This window comes from Callithrix jacchus, chromosome 6, assembly GCF_049354715.1.
Source record: "Callithrix jacchus isolate 240 chromosome 6, calJac240_pri, whole genome shotgun sequence".
Lineage (NCBI taxonomy): Eukaryota > Metazoa > Chordata > Mammalia > Primates > Cebidae > Callithrix > Callithrix jacchus.
Window position 1 is genome coordinate 70,809,985 of NC_133507.1, and position 23,761 is coordinate 70,833,745.

A 23,761-nucleotide genomic window follows, 5' to 3' on the forward strand; every position below is an offset into this window, starting at 1 on the left:
TGAACCTCAAATGCTGTAAAACAAGATAAATTTATAGCCATAGGTTTTATAGTCCCCCACAATCACTCATTAGAAAATCTGTGCATACTTTGCATTAAACAGAGCAGATGATACGTGTTTGCCTCCACTCTCTCTCAAAACACCATTAAAGTTGCAGTAAAAAGATTAAAGAGGGACTAGTGGGGAAAGGAGAAAGCTACAGGCCAGACACCAAGCCTCTGAAGGTAGGAAACAGATTGCCATGGAACAGGCAGAGCAGGAAGGTCACTGCTGGTGGGGGAAAGGGACCGCGGTGATGAGGGCTCAGCCCAGGCAAGAGCCTTGGGGACAGCAGGCCTGTTGGAAGGCAGGGGGCGGGTGACATCCAATAGTGTGGCTGGCTGGAAACTATTTAGGGAAAGTAAGACCCACCCTCACCCCAGAATTTCTTCTTAAGCCTGGAGCATCCCCTCCCCTCCCTCATCCTGGAGGCCAAGTTTTTTCTCTGGAAAGGCTCAATTCTAAGACCATGGAGAGAGATTCAAGAGCTAAACTCATGAATGTTTTCTTTTCATGTTTTTATAAACTTGTAACTGCTAAGGAAAAAGTAGATTAAGAAAAATTCCAAACACAGATTGATGGGCCCGAGATGTATCTCCCCACCTCTAGCCCCCAGCTATGAGATATGACAGCCAACCTTATGGAAGAGACAGGAGGATTCATCTCTGGAGAAGCTCAAGAGAAAAAACCCTAAAAATAATCATAGTGGGGGGACCCCCTTCCCCCAAGAAATGGAAGATCCCTGACCATGATGCAGCAGCACAGTTTGCCTTCAATGTACCCCTTTCAATCAGCCGGTAGCACCTTATATACAAATGAGGAGCCAAAGACTACCAGGCAGGTGAGGAAAGACCTACTCTGAAAGACAGTGACGGACACAGGTTGAGAAAGGAACTCTGAGCTGGGCACGGTGGTGTATGCCTGTTGTCCCAGCTACCTGGGAGGACTGCTTGAGCCCAGGAATTCAAGGCTGCAATGAACTACGATTGTGCCAACCCGGTGTCTTTAAAAAACAAACTGAGGAATGAGAGAAAAGAAGAAATGCCCTACAAAAAGAAAAGCAATACTGCCTCTGCCACACAAAAGGATCCTGTGACAAGGGACACTTGGAGCTTGTGATGTGGGCAGCTAGGCAGGCTGGAGCTGCAGAATGAGAACTGCAGGCCACATAGTCAGGAGCCATCACAGTCACTAAGTGCCAATCTCACACGACCACCTATTAAATCACAATGACACTAATCACCGTGCCATCTATACAGAACACTCCTCAACATGAAGCAACCACAGTCCTTGTCAACAGAGATCCAGACTGAAAAATCTATCTCCCCAAATTTCTACTCAGGGAAAACTACTGCCTAGTGCCTTTCCACTCACCAAGCGTAAGTTACTTTTCATTTCCCCCCTTTACTTAAACCAAGAGCTATAAGGTCAATCCCCTCAAATTAACCAGAACGTAATACTAAATAATATTCCGGCTACTGGGTATGCTTTAAGGCAGGAGGCTCTTAAAAACAAGACAAGACTTGTCTGTGGATTAAAAACATAAACAACAACAACAGGAAAGACCGTGAGGCATTAGCTGACAACTAGCTCCTCTAGGAGCCAACATGTCTCCAGGGCTTGGCTCCCAGCCCCAGGCCCTGCCAGGCACTGATATCCTGCCTCGGCTTTTCCAGCTGTAATGTGCACAGGCTTCAAATGCAGATTCTGACATTCAAGGCGTGGGCTGGGACCACAGACCATACTTCGGTAGCACGAACAGCGTCTCTAGGGAAGCCCACTGCTTATCACCCACTCCAGTCAGGTCCAAGTGGGATGCAGTGGCTGTGGGTGGAGCACCGACCTGTTCAGTTTACAAGATTTAAGATAAAAGGGCATTATCCTCTATCATAAACTAAAGCTACTTCATCTGAACTCAAGATCCCTCTCATTCCAATTTTCCCAAGCCGCCACCCCTCCCCTCACATTCTCCACTATGTGATACAGGGGAAGGCAGATCTCAAAGTTATAAAGGACCCTTAAAATTAAAAACAACAAAGTGCCAAAAATAAGTTCAACAGCCATAAACTCATACCAAGTATACAGCTTGCAAAAGAAAAAGAAAAAAACAAGCCAGCACCTGTCAGCTTCCTTCACTGCAGGGCCTGTGTCAGTCTGGACGGATGCAGCCTGAACCCTCCCTTTATCACTCCACTCTGCAGCCCTGAAGGTACAGCACTCTCCCCATTCAGAATTCCGCCTTTACATAAATCTCCAAATAGACTTTCCCAGCGGCCAGTTTTCCTGCTCCTTTTGACATTTTAATCACATAGCTGACTGTTTTGCTGCTTAGAAACTGCCACATAGCAAGTATTTTTTTTTAAAGGGATGGTAGAAATAAACCAAACCCAGCTTTATCTCCAGGCAGTGAAAGAGAGAAGGGCAGGGGTTACTTTTCATTTCTGAATGTTTCAGTTAAAAATAATTATATATTTTTATGAAAGCAATATTTGGGACACACAACACCTGAGGCTACTTATTGCATATAAAGTAGATCTTACATTTTTCATGACATCTGGAGACTGTGAAAAGGGACACTGTGTGTTATCAATCATTTAAGGGATTTTTTAAGCATCCTTAACTTTCACAGTAAAGGTTCCTGCCAATTTTATCTGATTTAAGCTTTCATTCCAAGTTGGGAAATTTCACAAGATGAGGAAAATAGAGAGATAACAGAATATTATGGGAGGCAGGGGGAACTTTTGTCACTATGGCAAATGTCATTAAATAGGCAATTCCTGGCTGGGTGTGGTGGCTTGTGCCTGTAATTCCAGCACTTTGGGGGGCTGGGGCAGGCATATAACCTTAAGTCGCGAGTTTGAGACCAGCCTGACTAACATGGAGAAACTCCATCTCTACTAAAAACACATAATCAGCCAGGTGTGGTGGCGCATGCCTGTAATTCCAGCTTCTTTGGAGGCTGAGGAAGGAGAATCACTTGAACATGGGAGGTAGAGATCTGTGGTGATTGGAGATGGTGCCATTGCACAACAAGAGCAAAACTCCATGTCAAAAAAAAAAAAAAAAGAGGGAAAAAAGGCCGGGCGTGGTGGCTAATGCCTCTAATCCCAGCACTTTGGGAGGCCAAGGCAGGTGGATCACAAGGTCAGGAGTTCAAGTCCAGCCTGGCCAACATGGTGAAACCCAGTCTCTACTAAAAATACAAAAATTAGCCAGGCATGGTGGCACACACCTGTAATCCCGGCTACTTGGGAGGCTGAGTCAGGAGAATCACTTGAACCTGGGAGGCAGAGGTGGCAGTGAGCCGAGATTACACCACTGCACTCCAGCCTGGGCAACAAGAGTGAAACTCAATCCCAAAAACAAAAAGAAAACCAATTCCTAATGGCAAATCGTGATAAACTATCAGATGAGTCTTGAATTTTAAGAAACAAGACATCCCGACAGAGCTTCTAAAGTCTGACCCCTCCTCCTCTAGTACACCCATCCCCTAAAGAGTGCTTGGTAGGGGAGAAGAATGAGACAACATGCATTTAGGGACTGAAAAAAGACAACTTGGCCTACCCAAGTCTGCGACATGAAAGGAGTCTTTGTAACAGGAACATGGGCTGGTTCCCCATGGTTTTGTCCCTTGCTAGAGTTGAGGCAGGGCTGGGGGACAGTAGCCTCTGGCACTGTCCAAAGACACCATCTATACAGGGTAAGAGCCTCTTGGGAGGAGTCACTCTGAGGGAAGGAGTCACTCTGAGGGAAGGAGCCAGACAATGAATTGACCCAGGTGGAAAACCTTGGCCAAAGAGGAGGGCAATTTCAAATACAGCCTGGCATCTATCCCTTGGATTTCTCCCATGACAGACAGAAGGGAATTAAATAACCTAAACTGCTGACAGCTCTTCTCCAGAGAATGACAAAAGGCAGCAACAGCACCGCCCTCCCCACCGCAGCAAATCCTGGGGGACAGGTTGTGAAGGACAAGGCACCTGGAAAGAGAAGTGCACCAGCTGTCCCAGCCGACACCCCACCCTCTGGGCACTTCCAGAAGCATCCAGGAACACTTTTACAAGGGCTTGGGGCCTTGTATTAAAAGGCAGCGGCAACAGATCAGTGCAATTTGAGTTACTATGACTGGGACCTCATCCTAAGCCTCAGACAGATGAGATCTAGGGAAATTCAGACTGCAATTCAAGGAAGAAAAAACAGAAGGCAAGTGAAAAAATGTGTTACCTGCTGACGGTGAAGAGAATCCAAAGTTACCTGATACCACTCTTAATAAGCCTCCTTCTATTTCAAATACTTTATTTTCAGGGATCCACTGGGAAAGGGTGGACAGCCTTTATTCATTTCTACAACACTTAAGACATTGTGAGGATGTAAATGTTCACAATCTAGTAGGCAAACAGTTTATCAAAATGGAACCATACTCCTTTTCAAAATGTATTTTAAGTTCCAGGATACATGTGCAAAATGTGTAGGTTACATAAGTAAACGTGTGTATGGTGGTTTGCTGCGCCTATGAACCCATCACCTAGGTACTAAGCCCTGCATGCATTAGCTACTTACCCTGATGCTCTCCCACCCTGTACCTGCGACAGGCCCCAGCAAAGGACATGATGTCATTCCTTTTTATGGCCGCATAGTATTCCATGGTGTATATGTACCGCATTTTCTTTATCTAGTGTATCATTGATGGGCATTTGGGTTGATTCCATGTCTTTACTATTGTGAATAGTGCTTCAATAAACATACGTGTGCACATGTCTTCACAGAATAATATATATTCTTTCGGGTATATACTGAGTGATAAGACTGCTGAGTCAAATGGTGTTTCTGGTTCTAGATCCCTGAGGAATCGCCACACTATCTTCCACAATAGTTGAACGTATATTCCCAGCAACAGTGTAAAAGAGTTCCTGTTCCTCCGCAGCCTCACCAGCAACTGTTTCTTGACTTTTTGATGATCACCATTCTGTCTAACATGAGATGGTATCTCACTGTGGTTCTGATTTGCATTTCTCTAATCAGTGGTGTTGAGCTTTTTTTCATATTTGTTGTCCACCTAAATGTCTTCGTTTGAGAAGTGTCTGGTTCACGTCCTTTGCCTATTTTTTGATGGGCTTTCTTCCTGAAGCCATGCTCCTTTCAATAAGGCATCATTAAAATAAATGTTAACACTTTCAAGTCCCAGTTTGTAGTCTACATGTTTGTAGTATGAGTACAATAAGCTTCTCATACAACAAAATAAGTTGAGTAACATTTCTGCTTCCATTGCAATTTGGTCCTTTTTTTTTTTTTTTTTTTTTTTGAGACAGAGTCTTGCTCTGTCACCCAGGCTGGAGGGCATTTCAAAACACTTCAACATAAACGGGGATATAAATGTATGTCCAGTGGGTATAATCAACTACCTAAAGGCAATGTGTCATCTTGATCTGGAAGAGAGGCTCCAAGAGTAGTTAACCAGCATTTAATAAAAAAAAACCACACTCAAGAGATACTACTGCAAGCCAGTCTGCTACTTATCACCAACCAACAGCAGGTACGTTAATTAGTATATTTTTGGTCAGAAATGGGCTTTCATATTGGTTAAATTACAGCTGTTGGGACACTTTCAGTGGTGAAATTCATGATATTTGAGGTAAGGGGGTTGACTGGAAATGTCAGAAACACTCTGCCTGTGTGTCACCTGAGTATAAAAATCTAGCAGGCCAGATTGTAGGAAGCCTCAGAAACGTAAGGCTCAAGTAAGAATGGTGCCCTAGGGTTGATAAGTAAACAGCCCCAGGTCCAGCTGCTGATTTCCAGGAATCATTAGGTCCTTGATGTAAAATGGCAGGATAACCTGAATTCTGCCTTTGGTGAGCTGAATTCTAAAGCTGTCACTCCAAGATTCCCATCCCCTCATTACTGAATCAAACACAATTTGGGTACTGTCATGTAGGGACTCTGCAGATGGAATTAAGAATACTAATTAGATGGCCTTAAAATAGAGTATCCTGGATTATCCAAGTAGGCTTGCTATAATCACACAGACCCTCGGAAGGAGAAGTGAGATGAGGCAGGAGGGAGGTCAGACACTGAAGTATGAGAAGGAAGCCACCTTTCCGGCACTGGAGATGAAGAAGGGGGCCACAAACAGGAATGCAGGCAGCCTCTGAAGCTGAGAATAATCCTTAGCTGATAGTCAGTAAAGAAATGGGGACTCAATCCTACAGCCACATGGAACTTAATTCTGTCCTCCTGAATGAGCATGGAAGCTGTTCATCTCCCAGCCTCACAGAACACAGTCCTGCTACCGTCTTGGTTTTGGCCTTAGGAAACCTAGAGAAAAGAGCCAGCTGTGCCTGGACTTCAGTCCTACAGAACTGTGAGATAATAAATTTAAGATAAGCTTGTAGTAATTTCTCAGGGCAGCGTAACACACTGACACAATGCCTATAAATACCGTCTTGTGTGCTACAGGTAAACACTAAATGCAAGCTGTTGTCAGAGCAGACCTCTGAAAAGGACAAAGGTGGAGCCTTACAGGCATATAAAGCAGGTTGTGTGGATGCGCTATGGCAGCCTCCTAATAACTCTGTATGGGCAAAACTCCACCCAAGCCTTATTTTCATTCATGCCCAGTAGTGATTTCACAGGGAGGAAATCTCTAGCCCTCAGTTCCTCTAACTTTTGGTAGTAATTACAATATACCATAAAGAATCTAATACCAGCTAGGCATGGTGGCTCATACCTGTAATCCCAGCACTTTGTGAGGCTGAGGCAGGAGGATTGCTTGAGCCCAGGAGTTCAAGACCAGCCTGGGAAGCATGGTGAAAATCCGCCTCTACAAAAAATACAAAAATTAGCTTAGCGTGGTGGCGCGTGCCTGTAGTCCCAGCTACTAGGCAGGGGGAGGGAGAGGGGGTGGGAGGATCGCTTGAGCCTGGCAAGTAAAGGCTGCGGTGAGTCATGTTCGTGCCACTGTAGGTTCATGCCTGAGTGGCAATGTGAGACCCTGTCTCTAAAAAGCAAACAAAAATCTTGCAACTGATTTCCTTAGGTTTGTAAGAATGGTTAAGCAAATAGTTACAAATAGTTGAACAACCAGAAACTTTGATTTAAAGACAGCCCTGGAAGAAAGATAGATCTTCCTTCCTAGAATGGTTAATTTCAGAGTTTGTCTAAGGAACTCAGAAAGTAGGGCTTAAGTCAGAGGGCTCTCCAGGTATTCGCACAAGCAGGAAATGAGCCCTACGCTGCATGGAGTAACTGACTCCAAAAAGAAGGCAGGGTCCTTGAGAACTGTCTTTCCCTGTGGGTTCAGACTGGTCGCCGGGCCAGCAACAACAGCGGCCTTTCTGGACCTGTTAAACCTGCAAATATCTCAGCCCCTCTCAGACCACAAAGTGATTACAATGCCCTACTCACATTTGTTTTTGGTTTTTGCTTTTGAGACAAAATCTTGTTCTGTCACCCAGGCAGTGGCATGATCTCAGCTCACTGCAACCTCTGCCTCCCAGGTTCAAGTGATTCTTGTGCCTCGGCCTCCTACAGACAGTCACTACCACGCCCAACTATGTTTTATATTTTTAGTAGAAACGGGTTTTACTATGTTGGCCAGGCTGGTGGTGAATGCCTGACCTCTAGTGATCTGCCCGCCTCAGCTTCCCAAAGAGCTGGCATTACAGGCGTGAGCCACCTTGCCTGGCCTCCAACTCAAGTTTGCAAACCGCTGGCATGGCCTGTCTGGAGTAGCTATGCAAGACCTTGTCCACAGCCTGAGAAAGCTCAAAATTCAAGTATGAAGACAAAACCAAGTGCAATGTTAAGTGACTTGGGGAAAACAGCAGCGGGAGGAAGGTAGTGACTGAGCTGTACCTGAGGCTGGGGGCTTGGGGTAGGGCTGGTGTCACTGAATGGGACCACAGAGGTGGGAGGCAGGGGGTGTTACTCTTTCCATATCCTAAACAAAGTAAAAGCAGCTTGAGGAAGAGAACCTTGTCTCTGGCTTCCTTACAGTGTTTAGCCCAGAGCTATGTACTTAGGTGGGGTACAAATATGTATTTCCACAAGAAAAAATTCCTTTCTGCTTTTTAAAGTAAGTTATACTCATTTGCTAGAAACCAGTGACGTCTAAGAAATCCTGTAATTTGGGAGTATCTTCTTCAATATTTACTCAGTGCAGTGGCCACTACGGAGTTCCATTTCATTTCTGTCAGGGCAGGAGATGTGGAAGTAAGGGGAGGGCTGTGAGAGGGGAGGGGTGGGGGGTGGTTGAGGCAGAGTGGAGGGAGCATGGGTCACGGTCCCTTGAAAGGTTCGACCGGTTAGAAGGTGCTCCATGACCCCTTCCTAACCAGCCAGGAGAGGTTAAGGTAAAGCAGTTCTGTGTCTCACTCATTAGCACTCTCTCTTTCCATCCTCCACAGTGACCAGGTCAAGACTATCCCAGCTTTCTCCAACAAATCTTTGATGCACGCACATACACACTCCATCCCTCACCCTATACAGGAAGCCCTCGTGTCCTACATCACAGAAAATCTCATACTGTTCCACCAACAGTATGAGAGTTTCAGTTGCTTGGCATCCTCACCAGCAGTTTTTACGATGTTTTGTTTGTTTTTAAGTTTTAGCCATCCTAAAAGGCATCCAGTGGTAGCTCACTGTCCAGGCTGGCCCCTTTAATGGTCTCAGTGCAACCTAGTTGGGTTGTAACTACAATCCATAGCTCATCTTTGGACCTCATCTGATTAAACTCATAAATCCTACTAAGAGCAATAATGCTTACAGGTATTTATAGAGATGATTGCATTCTGCATTGCTCTTCCCTGTTCTTGCCCTTGATCACTGCACCCTGGTCTTGGCCTGTGAGTACAGGTAGAGGATTCGCTTTGTGTGGATGTACGTGGATGCAGGCCAGAGCAGGTGAGTGTGAGGATGGGGCTGAAGAATTTCTTTCAGATACTTCTTTCTGATGCATCTCCACTAAAAATACAAAAGTTAGTCAGGCATGGTGGGAGACACCTGTAATCCCAGCTACTCAGGAGGCTGAGGAAGGAGAATCACTTGAACCCAGGAGGCAGAGGTTGCAGTGAGTGAAGATTGCACCACTGCACTCCAGCTGGGGTGATAAGGGCTAGGATCCATCTCAAAAAAACAAAAAACAACAAAACAAAGAAAATGTTTTAGCACCCTACTGCAATTAAGTACATAAATGACTTCATTTCCCAGCCTCTTTAGGAGCTGGGTCCACAGAACCCATAAGAAGTGAGCCAGCATTGGGTGGGATTTTAAGGAAGCCGGTTTACGAAGATGAGCCGGCTGGGAGAAGCCCCGTTTTGCTCTTCTCTTTCCTTCTTCTGGCAGGATGTATGGACATGCTAGCTAGTACTCCAGCAAACATGTTATCAGACCATCAGGTTACCTTATGTTAGGAAGGTGTGGTAAACTAATAATGTTCCCAAAGACATGCCCATGACCGACTCCCTGGAATCTATGGTATTTGCTACTTCATTTGGAAAAATGATCCGTGTGGATGTGACTAAGGATCCTGAGATGAGGGGCTCATCCATATGGGCCTCTCCACTGAGATTACAGGCTCATACAGCACTTTGGGAGGCCGAGACAGGAGGATCACTTGAGCTCAGGAGTTCAAGACCAGCTTGGTCAACATGGCAAAACCCTGTTTCTACAAAAAAATACAAGAATTAGCCAGGTGTTGTGGTGTGTGCCTGTAGTCCCAACTACTCAGGAGGCTGAGGTAGGAGACTAACTTGAGCTTGGGAGGTTGAGGTTGCAGTGAGCCATGATCCATCATGCCACCATACTCTATCCTGAAATACAAAGTTTTTAGTTTTAAGTGAAATTCATTCTAAACATAATTTTAAAAATTTAAACACAAGATTATCACATTGGGAAGTCATATTTTTATGACTTCAAAATTTTTAACCATAATGCACTGAACAGCAATGCAAAATTCCTATTGTTTGTACACAAAATGCTTCTCTCAACATCAAAAGGCTCAAAATGTTCCTTCCTCTGTGTAAGGTCAATCTCCCCATTTCAGAATACTCAATGGAAGTTCAAGATTCTCTCAAAAAACAAAAAAACTTAAAACAAACAAACAAAGAAAACAAAAAAAACACTCCCTCAAGTCCAAGTCCACCACTGTCAACTCCCCATCCCCCAGCACCCATCCTGCTGGTAAGGATTGCCACCTCCTTTCTGATGCCCTCTGCTGAATTCTAGAACCTTCCACGTGCTACCAGTCCTCCTTTCCCCACAGCACAGACACTGTTGTCACCCATGTCCTTGTCTGCATCCCCCAGCAGACTCAAGTCCTGGGTATCTCTAGCATCTGTACAGAGATGCTATTAAAGAGGAGCCCACAATCCCGTCTCACATGGTTACAAGGGCTGGCATGTCAGACCACACGCAAGTGGCCTCTAACAACCCCCAAGAGTCCCACAACAGGCTACACCTGAGACTGAAAGCAAGGGCAGGAAGAAGGCTGAGCCTGCGAGCCAGAGGCACCATCGTCCTTGTCTGACCTCGCTGGTGATGAGCTCACACTTGTAAGCACGTGCTCTTCCTTATCTGAAACACTTCTTCCCTCTTGCTAACATCAAGCACAGCAGCAAAGCCATATTTGGGGGCTCAGCCATCATCTGTTTAGAGTCTGAAAAGGACAAACTGCACTCACAGATTGCATAGGTAACCTGTGACATCACTGAGAGGGGCCAGATGAGTCACGTCTGCAGCTCACCTCATAGAGTGCCTACTGCCATCCCTTTCGGCGACCCAGGCCATCGTGACCTTTTAGCTACCATATCTGACTTCCTATCAGTGTTCAGCATTCGGGACACAACAGAGAACAGGGTTTGCATGTTAAACATGCTACCACTCAGGTTCTTATACAATTTTTCTTATTGGTTAAAGCAACTACAGTTATTGCTTAACTTACTTTATATAATAGCTGATCAAGATTTTAAATGAGAATTCCTGAACACACAATGATTTAGTACAACAGAGTGGCTACTTCTTTTTTTTTTTTTTTTTTTTAAAAAAAAAAAAAAACAACTGAAACTGATCTCCAGCTTAGCACCTGCTAACAGTCAATCAGGTCAACCACAGGTCATATTAAATCACCTTCCCAACTCCCCACCTCCACTGCTTCTGAAGAGTGGATGTAAACAATGGGTTAAACAATCCAGGATGCAGACAGCTGTTAGTTACAACCCACTCCACATTCCCACACCTTAGAGGGAACCTCAGTAGCCTCCTCGGCTACTTTCCACGCAGGCGCAAACCTCTTAGCATGTGTACAAAAACAGCTGAAAACATTTGGGGACAAAGAAGGAGTATTAAAACAACTCCCAAATATGCCCATACCAAAGAAAAATATGACAGGTTTAGGGTTCCAACCTACTCTACTTCTATACTTCAGCTATTGAACAATTTTGATCAATCAGAGACAAAAAGGCTTACTAGAAAATATATTAACAGTTAATATGTCAAAATAATTACAGAGATTTTTTTTCCTTTAAAATGTTTGCTGTTTGTGTACCCAGTCATGTACAAAGGCAAAGTTAAAAGGCAGCTTCTTTTTTAAGAGCTTAAAGTATTTTCTCTTTTCTAAAGTACTTTAGCTACTGTAACAGCATGCAGGCAGGGTAAGAATCACAGATCCCACCAGAAATTGTTCCCAGAATACACCGTTCATTCAGTATCGACCACAAGGTGGCGCTGCTTCAATGCTGATTCAGATGCACAGCCCTGCTAGAGATGTTTCTCCACCATCAAGGCTATATTTATTAGCTTGTGTCCTTTCCCGGCCGGCCAGAAATGCTTTCTCCTTAAGGTTTCAGGTAATACACATATGGCTAACAGTCTATATTGAGAAAGTAAACCACGGGGGCACAGCAACTCCCTACCCCCATCTTAGGACAGATTCTGACTGTGCCTGAGAGGACTGATCTCAGCCTCATGTAACAAGGCAACAACATGGGGCAGAAAGGCTTGGATACTCCTGAATCGCACCAAAATACAACACTGGAAGTTCATCTTCCTGGGAATCCATACTGATAGATATAAATGGGAAACAAGACAAATCTCCTATGCAGAAAAATTCCAAACAATTTACATAGCTCCTCCACTCTCACAGTGGTGGCGTACAACACCATACCCCTTAAATGTGGACTGCACGCAGTGACTTCCTGCCTTCTGGAGAGCACAGCACACTCCACACACAGCATCTATGCATGTGCACAAATGCATTCATGTTAACATATGGAAGGGGGAGGGAAGGAAACAAACAACTTCTCCTTGAAGCAACCTGGTACCCACTACCTTGGCCAGGTGATCAAAGTCAACACAGTGATAAGCCAGGTAGCTACTGTATACATAGAAAGATGGGAGCAAAAGCCACTTGATCTTTGTGGTTTCTACCCCCAAACCCATAACTCTGGTCTAATCATGAGAAAAACACCACTAGAGAAAAACACCAGCAGGGGAAAATTCCAGTAGAGGGGCAGCCTGCAAAATAGCAGCCCAGTGCTCCTCAAAACTGCCAAGGTCATCAAAACAAGGAGAGTCTGAGCAACCACCACAGCCGACGAGAGTCTAAGGAGACATGACAACTAAATGCAATGTGGTGTCCTCTAGGATACTGGAATAGAAAAAGGACACTGGGTACAAGCTTTAAAAAAAAAGGAGGAATAAAGTATAGACTTTAGTAGGTATCAATATTGGTTCATTAACTGTGACAAGTGTGTCATACTAATGTCCTATGTTAATAATGGGAAACTTTTATGGAGTGCATGGGGACTCTGCATTATTCTTTGCAACTTCCTTATAAATCTAATGCCATTCTGAATTTACATTTTATTAAAAAATAGTTCGCCCCAGCTCTAATGGGCTCGTCACATACAGGAGAGTCCCCTTACCCTCTATGTTGTATTTACGTTGTGTTCCTGACAGTCCTTTGACCCTCAGCATAGAGGACAGTAAAGCAGCAAACACTTTCACTGAAGGTCATGAGAAGGACACTACAGAAAGGCAGAGTTTGAGGGCTTCTGTGTCATCTGCACCTTTAGAGAGTGATCTGATCTAATGCTATTATTCCAGGTGGCAATGAAGTAAAGTGAAAATGACCCAGGCTTTTGAATCAGACTGAAGTTCAAATCCCAGCCAGTCATCAGCGAGCAATCTAACCTTCAGGAAAGTTATCTAAGCTCTTGGGGCCATCAACAAACCGCAAGTGGGGTTCGTACCCACACTGCAGGGTTGAAAATGTCCATGCAATGTCTAGCACATGTTCTGAATAAATGCTACGTTTCCATTCCGCCTTTCTTTTCTTGAGGCAAAAGTCTCATTGGCCAACTACAGCCCAGGGGCCAAATCGGACCACTGAGTGTCTTCATAAATAAAATGTCTCTGGAACACAGCCATGACCATTCATTTATTTATATATTGTCTAAGGCTGCTCTGTGCTACGATGGCAGAGTTACAGAGCCGCAACAGGGACTGTGTGACCCTCAAAGCCTGAGATATTTATTATCAGGCCCTTGACAGAAAAAGTGTACCGACTCTGCTCAAAGGTCATCAATTACCATACTTCCAAAAGCTAACAGGTACTTTTCATTCCTTACCATACTTGACTTCACAGCTTCTGCCTCAGATGCCTTGTTTCAAAATCCTCTCTTCTCTCAAGGCCAGCAACCTGAGCTCAAGCTCTGCACTCAGCTCCTTGGTACTCTTCAGAAATATGGCTCCGCAGAGCGACCAAAGTTCAACACAGACAAAGTCAAACTATTCCATGCCGTAGTTAGTTACACCAGCACCTACGCCTGTGGTAGGGCAGAAACAGCATTACTTGGAATCCCAGGACCAATGGGGTTGATATTCCATCTCTGAGAACCTTAGAATCCTCACCCAAAACACAGGAGTAATGCCCACCTTGGAAATACTATGAAAATTAAATTGGGGGTAAGACCATAAAGCCACGAGGCACAACAGAATTTTTTGAATCTTGACCCATCTAGGAAACCAAGCTGGAGCTCGGCAAGCTTCTCAATGACATGCAAAAGATGAGTTGAGTATGCTAGAATATGGATCCTCTCAGCTATCCATACTGTTGGGCAGAGTCTGGGGTAGTGCCTGAGGGAAGTTCATTGATCCCATTTGCTGTACAAATATCTCCTATATGTGTCATGAGATAAAAAGGCCTGGGAAGCCCCCGCCTTAAGCCATTCTGTAGTTTTCTTCCTTCCCTAATTCTCAGGTACAGACAGGTCACCACAACCTAAAGATTCTTTTTCCTAAAACTTTTTCAAATCAGCCTCCACCTCACTGCACAGAGTTAAGCCACTATACTCCATTTGACTCATTACAAGAGTCCCAATTAGTCTCAACTCCAAGGAGGCCTATGTGAAATAGTTATTGTGCTAGAATCCATAAATATATTTATTTCATCCCTCTTTTGCTTAACACAATCAAAAGACATCACTGCCAGAAGAATAAAGCCCTTCCTGGCTCCTCCAACGACTGACACACACACACACCCCTTACCAGCTTCCGAAAGGAGAGTCATGCTCTTCTCCATGAGGTTACAACACTTTGTACACACCTCAATGTCTTCACTGTTGTCACCTCTTGCCAAACTGAGAGGTCCCCAGAGCTTAGAGCCAAGTATCTATTTACCTTGATATCCACCACATCTCTAGGCCAGAGCCCAACACATGGCTAGTGCTCAATAAACTGGTATAAAACAAATGTTTATGAAAGCTCATGAAATCACTGTGTGAAAGATTTATTAACTCAAGAGTGCCTCTGAGGCCATTTGCAAAAAATAAAGACCACCACCAAAACCACCTAAACAATGTCCGCTAATGAAGAAGGGGATGCTGGAACAGTCTCTCACCAACCTATGGCCAACAAGTCCAGTAGAACTAGGGGAGTAAGAGCTCTTGAATGACCACAGAATAAAAGGAACTTTATTTTAAAGCCCAAAGGGCACACAAACTAATAATTTCCAATTTGACAGGAAGAAACAGGAAAAGTAAACCATAAAAATAATAAAGGAGTGTCAAAATGCAAATAAAAATGGGATTCTCTTAAGCCATCTACGTTTCTTGCTCATTTCAGGGGAAGCATGTTGAATTTAACAGATTTAATTTTTTCCTTTCCATGTGTCACGTGGAGCTCTACTAGCAACAGTGTAAGTCAAGACTTCAGGCTACAGGTAAGATGTTTCCCTCCTACCCACCCCCACCTTAATAGAACCTGCTTGCCTATTAAAATACCACCAACTGTAAGAAAAAATTAAGTGTACAGTAAAACCTAAAACCAAGTAAACAGTACATTTTCAGAAGCTATTTGATGAGTAGCACCTTGACCTGGCCACTGATGTCATTTCTTCCTGAGAATCTTTACCAAGGCATTTGGGTGCTTGGTTTGTTCCCTACCTTCACTCCCCAAAATCTTTGGAATCAGCTGGTTGTCTTGTGAACTGCTTTCCCCACTCTTCTAAAGCTTGATTCCTTGTGCTCTCACTGGTTGATCTTTATCACTTTTAATAAAAGCTACAATAGGGCCAAGAATAAATAAGCATAAAGCATTTGGCTGGAAGCAACACACACTTGAGGAAATGAAACCAATGAAATATATGACAAGACCTTCCCACAGAAGCTGTGGATGAATCAGCTCATCCACAGAGCCATGCCCACAATTCAAACACCCAGATCCCAATGATCAATAATTTGGTTTGAACAGTTTCATCAATATTTGCTAACCCAAGTCCAAATGTCAGCAATTAGATTTTTTGTTCAAAAAATGTTTAAGAGACTGGGGTCTCACTATGTTGCCCAGGATTACAAACTCCTTGGCTAAAGTTATATTCCAGCCTCTGCTTCCCCAGTAGTTGGAATTACAGGTGCACTGCTGTGCCTGGCAAGCAATTAGATGTTAAAGATTCCTGCATTGAAGTAGTGGTGCCATCTCTGTTCTCCAGGTCAGAAAAATAGACTAAAGGCAAAAGAGGATGATCTAGGAAAGAGGACAATATAAGGCAGAAGAGGCCGGGCGCAGTGGCTCATGCCTGTAATCCCAGCTCTTTGGGAGGCTGAGGCGGGTGGATCACAAGGTCAGAAGCCTGGACGAGATGGTGAAACCCCGCCTCTACTAAAAATACAAAAATTAGCCAAGCACTGTGGCAAGTGCCTGTAATTCCAGCTACTCGAGAGGTTGAGGCAGGAGAATGGCTTGAACCCGGGCAGCAGTAAGCCAAGATCACGCCACTGCACTCCAGCCTGGGAGGTAGAGTGAGACTCCATCTCAAAAAAAAAAAAAAAAATGGCAGAAAAGGAGATTTACCCCAATGTCAGATGTCAGGACCAGTTTGATGGAACATGGCAAGGGCATATTCTTCCAACATATTCTAGGAGCCAGACACTTTACATACCTTCCAATCCTCTCAAAGACCCATATGGTAGATAGATTATTCTTTCCCAACAAGGAAACCAGTGATTAGAGACATTAGTCTAATACTCTTTCAAGTAAAGAGAGCTACTAAGAACAAGGATTTAGGATTGAACCCAGTTCTGTCTGTCTTCCTACGATACAATATCCTGGGTGGAATTTTTCTGTTTAGGATGCAGTAAAAGGGACAGTATATAGAGGTTCAAGTTCACCTAATGCAGTTAAGATCTGCTTAAACTTCTCATGCTTGTAATTCCAGTACTTTGGCAAGGCCAAGGAGGGAAGATTGCTTGAGTCCAGGAGTTCAAGACCAGCCTGGGCAATATGGCTGAAGGCAACAGGGTGAAGCAGGAAAAACCCTGTCTCTACAAAAAAATACAAAAATTAGCCAGGTGTGGTGGTACATGCCTGTAGTCCCAGCTACTTGGGAGGCTGAGGTGGAAGCATAGCTTAAGCCCAGGAGGAGGAGGTTGCAATGAGCTGAAATTTCCCAGCCTAGGTGACAGAGCAAGACCCTATCTCAAAAAATTAAGAAATAAAAATGCCATAGGTCTAAAAAGAAAAAAAAAATCTGCTTAAACTTCATAACCTTTTTAAAAAAAACAAATGCTGGCTGAGTGTGACGGCTCACACCTATAATCCCAGCCCTTTGCAGGGCCAAGGCAGGGGGGATAGCTTGAGGCTAGGAGTTTGAGACCAGCCTAGCAACACGGCAGAACACTAACTCTATGAAAATGCAACATAAAAAAGTTACCTGGCCATGGTGGCATGTGCCTGTAGTCCTAGCTACTCAGGATACAGAGGTGGGAGGACTGCTTAAGCCCAGGAGTTCAAGGTTGCAGTGAGCTGTGATTAAGCCATTGCACTCTAGCCAGAGCGACAAATCAAGAAACTGTCCTTTAGAAAAATGGGGGGAAAAAAAGGCTGGGTGCTGTGGTTCATGCCTGTAATCTCAGCACTTTGGGAGGCTGAGGCATGCAGATCACCTGAGGTCAGGAGTCTGAGACCAGCCTGGCCAACAAGGCGAAACTCTGTCTCTATTAAAAATACAAAAATTAGCCGCATGTGGTGGCATTTGCCTGTAGTCCCAGCTACTTGGGAAGGTGAAACGGGAATCACTTGAACCCGGAAGTTCAAGTGAGGTTCAGGGAGCTGTGAACGAGATCGAGCCACTGCACTATAGCCAGGGCAGCACAGTGAGACTCTGTCTCCAAAAAAAAAAAAGAAAAAAGAAAAACTTACTCTGAGAATATTTTGCATGCCTACATTCAAATTTTAATGTGTGTGTGTGTGTGTGTGTGTATATATATATATATATATATATGAGTGCATACATATTCATTCAACTCTCAGAGTACATATATCTGATCTAATAGAAACCATGTAACTGAAAAAAGTAAATTATTTTGTGAAAGTAAAATACTTTCAACAAAAGAAATCCCTACTGCATTTTTACCAAAGAGCTATAGTCCATAATCACTTTGTAATTGACGCCAACAGGAGATTCTAGTTTGTATGCCTCACTCCAAGACATACAATAATTTCTGTATCAAATATTAACACTAGACTCTATGATGCATACACTGGGCATACATTTTCCTGTGATTACCAAAGACCTTCAACATTCAAGTGTTACATCCAAAGTCCTTGTGAAACATCAAACAAACATCAAACGGCCCAAGATAGAAGCCTCCATCATACTTGCTGTGTTCTTAGAGGACGCCACCATCTAGCATTATGGTGCAGTTGTGACCAGGGCACGATGACCTCACTTGCATTCCATTATGTGTACTCCACAAAGAGGAGGTAGCACAGCCAACTGTGGTACAGACTCATCTGCTGGTCCCTCAGCCAGTCTTGGCCCCGTGTGCCCCTGGTGTACCAGGTGCATATTTCTGGTACAGTGTAGTCCTGAGTACAAGCTATCTACTCCATCGGGTACTCATCCAAATAATCAACAATCTGTTTAAATGGCAGAAGAATAACGGCAGTGCCTTCGAGAAACAGCATGTCTGCAGATGGCATTTAAGCCATTTGAGGGATGTTCAAGGGTAACCTGACACAAAGGCTTCTGTCTCAAGTGCTGGCTTTATCACTTACCTGTGTAAGGAGCACCTGAGTGACTCTGCCGTGTTGCACAGCTTTGAACAGTATGTAGTTAAGTGCTCAGCTTCCACCAGAGTTTTGTTCTCATTGCTTGGAGGGCAAATCTGGACCTCCTTGGAGCATTTATACTCTCCATCAGCTTCATGAATCACAGGCTCTCATTTCCATAGTGTGCACATGGCAGCTTCACAAATTACCCAGGTAGGGCACCACCAGGTATCCTGCCTTCTTGCTTTACCTATATTTCTCTTTTCTGCCAAGAACCATTGCTTTCTTAGACCTTTACACTCATATCACCAGTTCTAAGAGCTGGCTTCCTGTACAGGGCAATTCTATGTACATAACATTTTAATCACTTCACACAAATCATGTGCAAACCAGGATAGGAGGAATAACCCAAGGAGCTGGCAGCGGAGCTCGAATTGGAGCCCACCGCGTTCCACTGCTTTCATGTCCTATTCCCAGGGAACAAAGCCCCACAGGAGGGCTGCGCTGCATGTCAAGGCTACACATCCTTGCCAGAAAACACAGCCCTAAGGATGGAATCCCACTGGAGGGCAGTTAGCTGAGGATAAAGAATCAAGGGAACAGATACTATGGGAATCCATTCATAGCCACCAAGTCAGATGAGGGAAACTGAAGGTGGGCTCCAGGATAGATGGTGACTTGGAAATTGCAACCCCGATGACCCTAGACTTTACAGTCTACATCTCGTTTAAATTTCACTTGTCCTATGTCTTAGTTCAGGCTGCTACTTTAAAAATACCAGAGAAGGCTGGGTGCCATGGCTCACACACCCATAATCCCAGCACTTTGGGAGTCCAAAGCAGAAGGATTGCTTCAGCCCAGGAGTTCAAGACCAGCCTGGGCAACATGGTGAGACCCCCATCTCTACAAAAAATTTAAAGAAACAAAACAAAACAAAAAACACCATACACTGGGTAGCCTAAACAACAATATTTCTCAGTTTGGAGGCTGGGAAGTCCCAGATCAAGGCATCAGCAGTATCAGTGTCTGATGACAGCACCTACTCACTGCACAGCAGTGCCTCCTTAGCTGCAGAGGATATATTCCAAGGCCTCCAGTGGAAACTCAGGACAGTACTGAATCCTATATACACACTATGGTTTTTTCTATGCATACATCCTCTACTTGCACTAAATGGCTTAGTGTCACTCATTTCAGCGGATCTCTCTTGCAGAAGTTTCTACAGTTTCAATGCTTTCTCTTGGCAACATGTTGCCATCAGCTAGAACACTTTATTGTCTTTAACCCGTAAATTGAATTCCTTTTTCATCTTAACTAAGCATTTATCACACATAGTGTGAGGTATGCAGTTTGATGTACAACAGCAAAACTAGCAAGAATATTTTTCCTTCATCATAATTTCACCAATGGAAGACTTATTCTTACTGTAGATCTTAGCAACCTCAGCATACGATGCTTTCTCTTTATTAAGTCGAGAATTTTGCCTTTCCACTTAAAGGAAGCACTTTACGGCTTCTCCTTGGCATGTCCAAACTGCCAGCATCACTACTCTTTTGCTTTGGGGCCGTGATTAAGTAAAATAAGGTTGAGTGGAACACATGCAGTATGATACTGCGACAGTCAGCCTGACAACCAAGAGGGCTACTAAGTGACTAACAGACAGGTCTCATGCAGCACAGCGACACTGGGCAAAGGGAAGATTCCTGTCCTGGGCAGCGAAGAGCTGGATTTCAGCATGCTACTGAGAACGGCATGCAATTTACAACCTTTCAACTGTTTCAAGAATTTCCCATGTAATATTTTTGAACCACAGTTGACTGCAGGTAACTGAAACCACAGATAAGGAAGGACTGCGGTATCCTCACATGGCTAAGAGAAAAAGAGCTTTAGTATCTTCTTCTTCTTGTAATGACAGCATTGGTTCTATCATGGAGGCTCCACCCTCCTGATTTCAAAATTTCATCACCTCCCAAAGGCCCCATCTCTTTACAGCATCCCAATTAGGGGTTAGCGTTTCAACATCAAATTCTGGGGAGACATAAACATGCCATCCATAACGTCTTATAAGAGAAGCCCTATTACTACCCAAAGTCTAAGAGGGAGAAACACCAATAGCCTGCTCAAGCCTACAAAGTTGGGAAGTGAACCCAGCTCTGTCCAACCTGCCCATGACTGGGGCAGATGGAGACAGCCTGCATCCGTCAGGATCCTTTACATCTCGTTAGCTGAACTGGAGTCTCACCAGTTCCTGATTTAGGGTAGAGAATTTACTCTCCCAGCCTCTTTAAAAGGTCGACTCATTAGCTGTACTCAGGACCTGTGACCAATAATGAGGACTTTGTTGGTGGTGGAAGAAATAAGAAAAATCACATATCCTTTAAAGGCTATTTCCTAAATTATACTTCTCAGAGCCCTTGTCCAGAAAAGGGCTCCTTGCATGGTACAGTTAGCAGCTATCTCGATAGGTCCCCACTGAGGCAAGGCTTTCTGGTTTCAGCGCTCCAGGCCCTGATCATGAAGTCATTCCCAAAGGTACCATTTCCCTTTTGTAAGGCACTCTGGTTCCCACTGGGCTCTCCCTTCTAGAAATCACCATTCAGTGTTCACCTTAGTTTCCCACCTCCAGACTTAGCATACCCCTGCTGCCCCTCTGCCTGGAGGCAGCCAGCCACCCCTGCCAACAGACACAGACATATGCACAGTCCTGTCACAGCAAATCTGAGGAGCTGAGCTAGAATATCAGGTTTCTTTCCTGTTTATTTCTGCTTTACACTCGTGCTCATTAGTACTAGATATAATTGCCTACATGGGCTCCTGTGACTTCAGTGTTTCTCTGTAAATCAGAAATGATGGAAAAGATCCCCACCACCACAGCCCCTGCCCTCGCCTATTTTCTTTGAGGTGAAAACATTCATTTCTGAGCATGGCACTGGGATTGTTCCAGCTGCCATCTGACACCACCACAGGGTACAACTGACACTGCTGTAAAGTGTGACTGAATAAAACCTCCAGTCATCATTAACTGTAGGCAGCGGGAAACGGGCAGCAAAAATGCCAAGGCGTGAAAATGGGAGAGAGACAGGAGTGGAGGAAATCAAGGCTGAGCGGCTACTGACAAACGCAGTTGAAGACATACTCCCTTTTGCTCAGTGCCTGAAGACAGGAAAGCCCTAAGTGGGAGGTTGGGCCCTAAAGCATCATTTATCTCTGGATATGGAGAAAGGTATATTCCCAGCTTTACAAATGTAAGGGACTGTTACATTTTAAACCAATCACATGGAGCTGATGAGCATGGAATACTAAAATCCTATTGGTTTTAACAGTTACTCACCTATGCCACATCACCAGGATAAGAGAAGTGATTGGATTCTGAAGATATGATTGGATCCTGTTTACAGGACTCCCAAGGGGAACAACAAGATGCCAACAAAGACAAGACAGCAGTCCTTATAGAGGATGTCACAGAATGTCAGGGCAGAGATGTGTAATAAAGGGTTACGTAGAGCGAAGAGAAGACAGAGTGCTACAGGTGCTTGGAGCAAAAGGATATTACTTCTCACCTTGAGAAAAGGAGAGACACAGAGAAAGGCTGGAGTTGACTGCAAGCCATACCAGTGGTCAAGAAGGAGAAGGTTCTGACCTAGGCATAGGAAAGAGGATGAACAACAGGGGAAGAGGAACAGGGCTGGGTGAAAGCACAACAATGATTTGGTTGAGAGAAGACAATTCAATGGGGAAAGAAAAGTCTTTTCAGTAAATGCTGCTGGGACAACTGGTATTCACATGAGAGAGAATGAAGTTGGTCCCTACTTCACATCATACAAGAAAATGAACTCAAAATGGATCACAGGCCTAAATATAAGAGTTAAAACGATTAGGAGAAAATATTGATGTGTATCTTTATGACTCTAGATTAGGCAATGGTTACTAAGACATGACTTCAAAAAGACAAAGACTAATAATAAATAAATTGAACCTTATAAAAATTTAAGACTCCTGTGCTTGAAACAATATAATCAAGAAAGTAAAAAAGGCAATCCTCAGAATGGAAGACAATACTTGTAAATAATTTATCTGATAAGGAACTTGTATCCAGAATATAAACAGAATTTTCACAACTTAATAAAACTACAGAGATATCAGTTCACATGTTCTAGGATGGCTATAACCAAAGACAATCACAAGTGTTGGCAAGGATATGAAGCAATTGGAAACCTCACACTCAGCTGGTAGTAATATGAAACAGTACAGCCGCTTAAAAAATAATTTGGCAGTACCTTAAAAGGTTAAACAGAACTACCATATGATTCAGCAATTTTACTAGGCATATACCTGAGGGAAAAACATATGCCCACGTAAAAATGCAGACACAAAAGCTGATTGCAGCTTTATTTACAATAAATAGCCAATGTGGAAACAACCAAATATCCTTTGATGGAAGACTGGATAAACAAAATGAGTGGCATGTATCAGTACTTCATTCTGTTTTCTTACCAAATAGTATTTTAGTGAATGAAGTACTGATATATGCCACAACATGGATGAACCTAGACAACATTATGCTCCACAAAGGAAGCTGGTCACAAAACACCACATATTATGATTCTATTTTTTATGGAATGCCCAGAATAAGCAAATCCTGAGAGACAAAGTAGGGGCTGGAAAAAAGAGTAAGGGCAAGAAGAAATGTGAAATGACTACTAATGGGTATGGGGTTTTGCTCTTGTTTCTTTAAGGAGGAGGTAACAATGTTCTAAAATTAACACTGTGGTAATGGTTGCACGACCCTGTGAAAATGCTATGAAATGAACACTGAACTGTAAACTTTAAATGGGTGAATTATGTGGCATGTAAATTATATCTCAATAAAGCTGCTCTTAAAAATTCAATGGAATAAAGCACAATAGAAAAATATATAAAATTTGACTGGAGGAAATGAAAAACTGTGAGACAAAAAAACACCTAACCTAATTAGATGGAAAATGATGAACTAGAAATAGGTTTTTAAAATAACATACATAACTGATAGCCTTAAAACAAACGACCAAGCTGTGCTAAATCAGTAAGAAACACATATTTGCCCCAGTAGACTACAGGACAGCTGTCACAAAAATTTTCCAAAAGAAAAAGTTACCAATGACCAGTAAGAATATAATAATTCATTCACAACGTTAAA

At 43.7% G+C, this 23,761-nt stretch overlaps 1 protein-coding gene across 36 annotated transcripts in view; it reads right to left on the bottom strand.

Annotated features, from left to right (window-relative positions):
- TANC1 (tetratricopeptide repeat, ankyrin repeat and coiled-coil containing 1) overlaps positions 1-23,761 on the bottom strand; it is a 257,115-nt gene that overhangs the window by 108,671 nt on the left and 124,683 nt on the right. For 13 of the 36 annotated variants that reach the window (XM_078327624.1, XM_078327619.1, XM_078327635.1 and 10 more), the window contains one exon: positions 6,767-6,859. The exons of the other annotated variants lie outside the window; for them this stretch is intronic. In XM_078327624.1, coding sequence (XP_078183750.1) covers positions 6,767-6,859 — 93 coding nt within the window. The remainder of the gene's footprint in view (positions 1-6,766; positions 6,860-23,761) is intronic. 36 annotated transcript variants of the gene reach the window in all.